Here is a 9876-nt window from a genome sequence, read left to right on the forward strand (position 1 = left end):
TGGTGACGTTACGGCTCGTCGTTGACTGGATTTTTTTAAAATGCCGGTGTCTCCCTCGTGCGTTCAACGGCGAGTACTGCAACGCGCCTACAGAGAACGTAGTTCATGTACCTCAACATTACGCTCGAATACTGAGCCGTAAGTACCGTAGGATTTCCAGATACTTGTACTTTAGTGGAGTATTTTCAAATTTAATGTTATTTTTTTACAGTTCTACATTACAGTTTTGAGATAAATGCTGTTCTTTCAGAGCTCTAGTTCCCCAGAAAAAATAAATAAACACATGTATTAAAAAAAAAAAACAATCACGGTTTATCATGGTCAGCCTGCTTTTCCAGAGCTCCCCGAGATGACATCATGTGATCCAATGATGAAAAACGACAAGTACAATACAATAAAATACAATACTACAATACAAAAAACAAAGTACCAAATAAACTGAAAGTAACAAGCATATAAAGGGAAAGATACAGGGAAGATGAGCTGCAGCTGATTAGGCAAAGACGGGAGGGAGAGTGTCTGACTGTTGCAGTGAAGTCAAACATGAATAAACCTGGTGAGAGCTAGAAATTAATGTGGATTGTCATTGGCACAAACAGCAAAACTGATGGTGGCCTAAGACTTTTGCACAGTTCTGCTTTTAACTAGAGGTTTTCTAGATAAATTCCTGAGCTGTGTAGGTTTATATCAGTTTTTCTGGATCACTTACACACACGCTTAGGATAAATGGTTGAAACATGGATCCACAAGGACCTAAAAGTAGAGGGACACGACACAGAAGACATGCAGGGGTTCTCTCCACCACCTGGTTAGGGCTCATATTGTCATTACAGTATTTTATCATCATACAGTAATCTGGGATGGGATGCTGCAGCAGATTAAATGTGATTTCTTTCTTTTTGTATGGGGCACTCATGGTTTAGCAGGTAGAGTGCGTTGTATGCTAACTGCAGGGTTCGTGGTTCAATCCCCGGCTCCATCAGTCAACACACTGACATGTTCTTGGGGAGGACACAGAATCCTAAGATGCTTCTGTTGTGTACAAATTTCTAGCTTTGGTTAAAAGCATCTGATAAATGTAGTTTTAGTTTGAGGGGGCCTATATTGAAAATATGGTACAAGGAAAACATTTAACTTTAATCTTTATTAATTGCATAGTTTAGTTTTCATTCGATCTCCCTGCTAGAGCGAACTGGTCGTCCTCTGTTCCACCTGCAGATGGATAACTTTTTGACAGTCAAGTTTTTCCAAGCAGATATTATGTATGTAAACGTTGTGTCCACAAATGTAGACGGACCAAGACATGATGCTTAAGACACGACATGATTGAACCTTTAGTGTTATTACAGTATCTGAACAGAAATATCTTTAGTGCAAATTTATAGTTAGTATCGATATGCTGTTTTTTTTAGCATATATATATATATATATATATATATATATATATATATATATATATATATATATATATATATATATATGGAGGTAAAGGACAAATGTATCAGCAAAAAGTCCGACAGCATTTTACAAAGGTGACTTATAACGGTTGATGTCCGCTGTAATAGAACCTGACTTAAATCTTTTAGAAGCAAAAAAAAAAGAAAAAAGAATTGATTGATCAACGCAACAATAAAATAAAGGTGACATACAGAACAGCCTTAACCCAGGTGTTTCCTGAGTTTTACTCAGCTCAGGGTGAATGAGAAACAACATTGTAAAGTGCTATGGATAAAAGCGCTATATTAGCGGCCACTTACGTGAGGAACTTGAATTGGTATTCCAATTCAAGTACTTAGGGGTCATATTGAATCCAGTCTTACATTTAAAAAACATATCTGTCCTGATCTGGCCTTGGATTTCAATATGACTTTTCCCCAGCTTTACTTCTTGCTCTGGAATTTTATTTTGTAGCCCTTTTCCTCCACTTCCTGTTCTCAGTTCATTCTTCACCACTCATTACCAGTCCTGATTGTTTTCATCTGTTCCTCTGCCCATTTATACCCTTGCTCTCCCCAAAGTTCCCTGCTAGATCCTTGTTTACTCTCTTTGATGTATCCCCAGTCCCTGATGCTGGCTGATTCTATTTCAAGGACTCTGATACCTCGTGTATTTGGTTTGAGGTTTGGTTAATTGTGTTCCCTGATTTTGCTAAAAAAAAAAAAAAAAGTTTAAGTGACAAACTGTAAAAATCTGTATCTTTCAAACAACAGAGTTTATTTATTTTTTACATATTTAATATTTTTGAATATTGTACTATGTTGAAAAGGTTTGTTTAAATTATCCCCTCCACCACCGTTCTGTAGTTCTTTTGTCCATTTTATGTTTTAATGGCATAAATGTACTTCCATACATTTTGACAGTTGAGCTACATCCTCAGGGCAACGTTCATAAACGTAGCAATAATTTATATATGTTATCTAAAAAAAAAAAAGAAACATTTCTAAAATACTTAACAGCTCGTTTTGAAGCCGCATGCGTCTCCGCTGGCGTGATGATTCGTCAGCGGAAGTAGTTTTGACTGCGGAAGTGATCGGCATAGATACTGTAGGTGTAGCTCACTGAAGCAAACTGGTTTAGGACTGTTATTTGATCGAGGTTTAATCCATCTTTATGTAGGTCTGTGGGAGATTCCCTTCGATCAGGTGAGGATGGAGATGAAACTCCAGTGAAGTTGCTAAATGTTTTAAAGTTATACCCTGGCTTTACCAGGTTAGCAAAGTTAGCATGGCTAACGCGACGATAAAGAGAAACATTGATTACTTCAGCTTGAGGAGCGGAAATATATTTGTATTACCAGCTGAGAGTGTCAGTGGACACGCTGGTTTGTGAAGTGAGTCAATGTAACATTGTGTCACTCACCGTTTGAGCTTTTTTCTGAAATGACACTGGACCTTCTATGACTGACCGCTCATTTTTTGTTAGCTTCAAATGAAACCCCGACACCTAATGTTGTAGTTTACTTTTCTCTGTCAGATTATGAATGTAGGCTACAGATGATGGTCAAGTTTTGATTCGGCATCTGACGGGAACATTAAACGGCAGCTTTTCAATCTAGTACATTTGCCAAATTACAATAACTTACTTCTGCCTTACCAGTAACGTTATTGAAGCATTTCCCTGCTTCTAGCTGATAAACTAGAAGTTTAACTGTTCCGATGTTGTCATCTAGGTTCTCAGACAATCCGGTTTCCAAAGGCAAATAAAAACAACATGCCATGATTTGCAAATCAAATTTAGGTTTTAATATATTTGCAACTCAAATTGCATGTCTTTAGACTGTCGGGGGATTTGTTGACTAAATGACCTACAGCAGTGAGTATGTGTGTGGATGATTTTTTTTTTTTTGACCCTCACAGGTCAAACTGTATATAGGATGAAGGAATGGATTATGTGCAAATCATAGCATTGCGTTATTGTTAAGATTTTGCACGTCATCCCATTTTCTTTCCCAAAAGTGAAATATGAGAATTTCCAGTGTATCCAGTGAAGGTGTTGCTTTTAGAATGTTCACCTTTTTCCAGTTGTCATCTCACTGGTGAGAAATCATTTTTGCAATAGATTCGACTTGATTATTTAACTCAGGTATTAGTTGATTCTTGGAGGTGTTTACAATCCAGACAAACCAACGGTGCAATCGGTCACCGAGGCTGAAATCGGGACTTGATTTTTGTCCTTGTCTCCTCCTCGGTGGTCAAAATCAAACAGGACTCTCCCAAGTTTAAGCTATTTTCAGATGATCGATCAGTTTGGAAGATAATTTTTTTTTTAAATTGATTGAAAGGCTACTGGAAAATCAACATTTTTTTTTTTTCCCCCCAGTGACAAAGTGTTGCTGACCTGGTTTATACAGTAAATTGCTTCAGCTAATGGTGCAACACTTCCATCTAGAAAAACTGAACTCTAAGCTCCTTTATCAGTGCCACACCTCTTGAGCTAAGCTTTAAAACGACTCCTCTCTTCTGTGTTGCTGTGGGCTGTACTTACTAGCCAAGACACCATCATTGCTGAATCAATACCAGTCATCTGACTGCTAGTCAGTGTGCTGATGGAGCAGTCTCCCATTTGAATTTATGGTTAAAAAAAAAAAAAAAAACCCAGGAGGAGTCAAGGAGCCTCCCAGCAGAGCCATGCAGTCTTTAAATGGGACATTGTTTCTTTGTGCTAGTGAATAAACGATATTATGTTGGCTTGAACACTAGGTGAATTGATTTCCTTCAAAAAAGGAGGAATCCATTCTTATTATTCTTTTTACAGAGAAATTGACAAATTACATAATGGAATCGTACTGTAAGTGGAAGGAGTCTGTCAGACCAGTTTTTTAAAGACACACTTAATGTGTGTTATGTTTGTATGATAAATACATAGTGTGTTGTGAAGACGCCAAAAGGTTGAGTTCACTGAGAAAACATTCTCTCAATCATTTCTTCTGTTAACTAGCCATGAAAACAATGACATTTTGATTTGATTTTCTTTCTTTAGAATAGTTTTGTGACAGCTCTGGTGTTTCGGTTTGGCTGCACGAGGACATGTTGTACCACTTGTTAAGAGTCTTCACCAAGCCCTTCAATCTGAATGGGTCACTGTGTTGACAGCCATCATATCTTTTCCTATAAACCTGGCTTTTTTTTTTTTTTTTTTTTTTTTTGCTGTATGTCGAAACCGTTTCAATCACCTGTCGTACTTGGATTGTTTTGTTCCTTGAATTTACTTTTTCACTGACATGAATTTCTTCTGCTGGTTTCACAGGGGTTTCACCTATGGGAACAGCTGTTCATGCCGCTAATATGAAAAATACTAGTCTGTTAAACTGTAGCATCGATTTGAAAGCCAATCATTGTTCATCTCTACTTTTCCTCAAATCTGTTGTTAAAAACTTTTTCTTGTTATGGAAGATTGCACATTAACACGCGCTATCTTTTGATTTTTAACTCCCATGTTTAGTTTTTGGGGTAATGGCAAAAGCTTTAGAGGTAAATCTCTCAAAAGCTCAGCACCTAAAATGGAAATTACCTGTCGATATCTCTGGGTAGTGAGAAAAATAAATATGATGGTCTGTACATGAAAAGATCTTTAAATTATGAACTTATTAAACCTTTTTTACAGAAACTTACTCTATGTAGTAGAATACTTCACAGCCTTAAATGGCAGTTTCCACTAAGCTTGGTATAAACCTTCAACCTGTCTCTCAGTGTTCCAGGTTAGGCTTTCGTGATGGCGGACCACACTGACGTAAGTCTGCTGCCGGAGGAGAGAGTTCGCGCTCTGACTAAGAAAGGAAGCTCAGTGGAAGTTAATGACGATGTTCCCCCTCGCCGTTACTTCCGCTCGGGCATGGAGATGATCCGCATGGCTATTATCTACACGGAGGAGGGAAACGCCGAGCACGCCTTCGTCCTGTACAACAAATACATCACGTATGTATATTTGTTTAATTGGCTTGCGTGCAATTACGTAAAGTATTTATTAATTTGTGCTTCAGGCAACCTCTCCTGACTTGAGGAGACCATTTCCTGTGGAGATCACTTAACTAAACTTTTAATGCCAAAGCCTGTTATTACGCTTAATGGCAATTTTTAGCCCACACACCCAACTGGTCTTTATCTAATAACAAGCATTTCTCATTTTGCCCAGATTATTTATAGAAAAACTTCCCAAGCATCGGGATTACAAGACTGCAAACATTCCTGAGAAGAAGGATACACTAAAGGTACACAGAGTTTTTAAACTGTCCTATATTTCAAATTTCTTTACACTTATACGCTTTAGATTTTTTTATTTATTTCCTCTTTTCTGCAGAAACTGAAGGATGTAGCATTTCCTCAAGCAGAGATTCTGAAAAAAGCTCTTTTAAAAAGATTTGAACAAGAACATGAACAGTATCTTGTTAAAAAGGTAAAGTGTCAACTCCTCAATCTTTCTTTCTTTCTTTCTTTCTTTCTTTCTTAAATGTATAGGGTGACAGAAAAAGAAGCAGGACCTCTTAACAATGTAACAAAGCTACATTTACAGTACAACAAGCTTTAGGCATCGATGTTGTGTGTTGTCTGTAATGTAAAGGCGGTGAAACATTAACCACCTCCTCAGCGACTGCGTACTGTGGTTGTAAAACAAATGGGAGTTCATTAATTAATAATTGCAAAGAACGAGAAAAGCCACCTTGAATAGTCCCGTTGATATTCATCATCAAAGATCTGAAAAGCAGCAAATTTAATGTGACGTAGTTATACTTTGTGTGACTTTTTGGGTGACGGATCAAAAGATGAAGAGCTGCTGAAACGTATGAATATGATGTGTTTGCCTTGCAATCAGAAAGCACAGGGCGAAGCCTTGGCGCAGGAGCAGTCCCGCCAGCGAGCGCTGGACGCGGAGCGTGAGCGCGTGGCCGAGATGCAGCGGCGGCAGCGGGAGCAGGAGCAGTTCAGTGCTTTTGAGGAGATGATCCGCCGCCAAGAGCTGGAGAAGGAGCGCCAGCGCGTGCTCCTGGAGTTTGCCACGCCTGCGACGCCCTCCCCTGACCTGCCCCTCATTCCAGGCGTCCAGGGCCCCCCACTTATTTCCCCCACACCCCCACAAAGCCCAGGTGACCCGTCTGGCACTTTTAATCACCAATACAATCACCCTCCCGCATCTATCGGTTCTCCTGCCCCTGCCACACCCAGCTTTGACCGGTCGCTCAAGCCCGGGACTCTGGTCACCCCGGGTGACAACAGTGAGTTAATCTTATTCTGACATGAGGGGCTGGCCCTCAGAGGATTTAAATACTGCCCTACTCCCTAAAGTACTTATTCTTCTGAGCTGATTTCTTTCCCCCTGACCTACTTATTTCCTGCTTGCACCATGCATTGTCTTAGAAGATCAGAAGAATCAAACCTTTCCATTCAGCGTGCGATTTTTGATTCCTCTTCATGGTTTTTTGCAGATACAATGGTGGATGCCCTTCGGAAGTTGGCTGTTCCCGCTGAGCTGTGCCGGAGCTTTCTGAGTTTGGCTGAGGCCAACACAAGACGAGCTGTAGAAACTTGCGGCATCCTGTGTGGCAAACTGGTAAGATTCCGGAGCCGAGCAACTGTGTTGATTCCCCTTCTGAATAGATCCGGTACAGGAAGCAAACAATTTACCGTGAACGACAGGGTAATAACATCAGTTTCATCTTTTCTTTACATGAGGAGTGGAACTACAGTTTTTGCCTGGTTGAATGTCATGTGTGTGGATTTTTAGATTTTGGTTAAATCTGTGACATGAGCTGATCTGACCCACCAAGGTTGAACATAATCTGACACTTACTACAATCGAAGATCTGCTTTAGATCTGCTTTTTTTTTCTTTCTTTTTTTTTTTGAAGCATATGCAATTTCAAGCAGCGTATTAGTGTGAGTTTTTGTTTGTTTCAGACCAGAAATGCATTTACTGTGACCCATGTCATCGTACCAAAGCAGTGTGGCGGACCAGACTTTTGTGACACAGAAAACGAGGAGGAGCTCTTTCTCATACAGGACCAGTACAATCTCATCACCCTGGGCTGGATACATGTGAGTAACCACAACATAGTATATTAAGAGAGTACATGATGCTTTGAATGTTGTGTTTTATATTTCTGCTGATGGTGTATTTGGATAATGAGAAACGAGAAATGAGAAGGATCAAATATAGTGGTCCTCACGCCAAGAACTTAACTGGCACATACGAGTGAGAGTAATTAAAAATTCGCCGACTTTCTCCTGCTATTTTTCATGGGTACGAACAAAATTCATGAGCCAAACCTGTCAAACAAGTGCTGACCAGATGGAAAACACAGTTATTTCGATTTACGTTTACAGTGGTGGAAACTAGCTAAGAACATTTCCTTAACAACTCTACATAAGAACAGTTTTAAGACTTTGTGCTTTACTCAGGTATTTCCACTTTTTGCAACTTGAAACTTTGACTTTACTGCATTACAAAGACACGTCGCACTTTTAATGCGCTGCATTCATTTCATAAATTCTGATCTTTAATACAAAATATCTTAATTGATCCCAGGTGTAAAATTCACGGGCTACTCAACATTTTGTAATGTAAATCAACTTCAAAGTTATGAAGTATAGATTTTGTACTAACTTCAACCTTTGATTCAACACATTAATACATAAGTAATTATATAGCTGCAATAGTCTCTGCGCTAATTTCTTTCTACAAAAGGTAAAACTATTGAAGTTGCTTTACACAGAGCTGTTTGTGCATCTCTGAGGCACCACAGGACGTGTTTTGTTGTCTTTTGACGGAGCACTGAACCAGCTGACCACAGAACTTGAATTATGGGCTTTCATTTCCTTTCAGACTCACCCCACACAGACGGCCTTCCTTTCCAGCGTCGACCTCCACACGCACTGCTCCTACCAAATGATGATGCCAGAGGCCATCGCCATCGTCTGCTCACCTAAGTTCAATGAGTAAGTCAGAAAACTGCTGGTGTCCTGTCAGAGAGCGGATTTGCTCTGTCGCCTCTATATTTTTCATATGGTTTGGTAAATTTTTGTGTTTTGTGCCCTAGAATTGGCTACTTCCGGTTGACGGACCGAGGAACAGATGAGATCTCCTCATGTAAACAGAAAGGTTTTCACCCTCACAGCAAAGAACCTCCTTTATTTACAGTGAGTGTTTTTTTTTTTAAACCGCGTTCTTTAGGCGCCGTCCATTATCTTGCACACATCTGCACACATTTTTAATAACAAAGAAGTAGAACTTGTTGCAAATCCGCCTCCAAACATCACTTTTACTTACCTGCTTCTAACACCATGTGGTTTGTTTCAACAACTTACTTGAATCACGTATGATTTTCTTGATGGTACCATACAATTTGCCTGAGACAGTCACGTTTCTTGAAGATTTGCTGATGCAAGAAAAACTGCACTGGGGACAAGAGCGAATACTTTCGGGCTACAGTCAATCAAGATCTGTTTTTAAGCAGTTTGATTATTTTGATTTTGATTATTCAGGTCTTTTATTTTGACAGAGTATATGTTGTACAGCAAGGTGATGTTTAATTCAAATTAGTTTGTGGTGTAAACAACATTAAAAATGTCATCGTAACTTTCCCCCCAGAGTTCAGTTATGCATAATCCCCAGGACATAATGTGAATTACTTTTTACAACGTTCATAAAAAAGAATTATGAAGTTTGCAAAGTGTAAAATGCTGTTATTTCTATTTGGCGTATTTAGGCTCTTATATATTGTAGGGAAACGGTTTGCTGTGAAAAATCACACTGTTTATCTCAAAGTGATTGGTCGTGCAAACAACAGGAGGAGTCGTCCACGCTTTGAAAACTGTGACCACCACAAACTAAATTGTGTTTGACCCCACTGATTTCTGGGATGAGCGTAGAAAAATCTGGGGTTTTAAATTTTCCGTCACACTGTGTTACATGTTGGAAGGCGGACGCTTCTATTTATGATTAATGCTCAAAATGTTACCATACTATAAATCAAATCTTGCCATTATTAATTTTTTGTTTTGTTTTGTTTTTTTTCCAGCACGCGGGACATGTCACCATCACCAATGACACTGTGTCTATGATGGATTTGCGGTGATTTGGTTGGTTTTTGTTTTTTTGCACCGGAACACTCAGAAAACACTCATTTTATTTGGAGGTCGGTACTGAGCAAATGCCGGCCACTCGTTTTACATTTATATGGACTTCAGTTGTCCTCCAAGGGAACAACGTTGTGAACTTTTTTTTTTTTTTTTGCTCTGTAAAAGAAAAAAACTTCTACTACATTTTATTGCACTTTTCCCAGCAAACTGCTCCTATCCAGATAATGGACTAGCGGACCTCTGCGACCCTTCTGCTTTTGTGCTATATTTGTTTTTGTCAATAATAAAAATTAACGTTTGTTGAT

The 9876-nt window shown here is 39.1% G+C and overlaps 1 protein-coding gene across 2 annotated transcripts; it reads left to right on the forward strand.

Annotated features, from left to right (window-relative positions):
• On the forward strand, positions 1–9782 carry LOC137136065 (STAM-binding protein-like A). 2 transcript variants are annotated; one of them, XM_067521054.1, is made up of 10 exons: positions 1–138; positions 5190–5414; positions 5632–5707; positions 5797–5892; positions 6310–6709; positions 6920–7044; positions 7391–7528; positions 8316–8428; positions 8530–8629; positions 9511–9782. In XM_067521054.1, the coding sequence occupies exons 2-10, from the start codon at positions 5212–5214 to the stop codon at positions 9565–9567; spliced, it is 1308 nt and encodes a 435-aa protein (XP_067377155.1). In that variant the 5' UTR covers positions 1–138; positions 5190–5211; the 3' UTR covers positions 9568–9782. The 2 variants fall into 2 exon arrangements, with proteins under 2 accessions (XP_067377155.1, XP_067377154.1); XM_067521053.1 differs by lacking the exon at positions 1–138 and adding an exon at positions 2503–2642.
• The last annotated feature ends 94 nt before the right edge of the window (positions 9783–9876 follow it).

This window comes from Channa argus, chromosome 11 (assembly GCF_033026475.1).
Source record: "Channa argus isolate prfri chromosome 11, Channa argus male v1.0, whole genome shotgun sequence".
In the NCBI taxonomy this organism is placed as follows: Eukaryota; Metazoa; Chordata; class Actinopteri; order Anabantiformes; family Channidae; genus Channa; species Channa argus.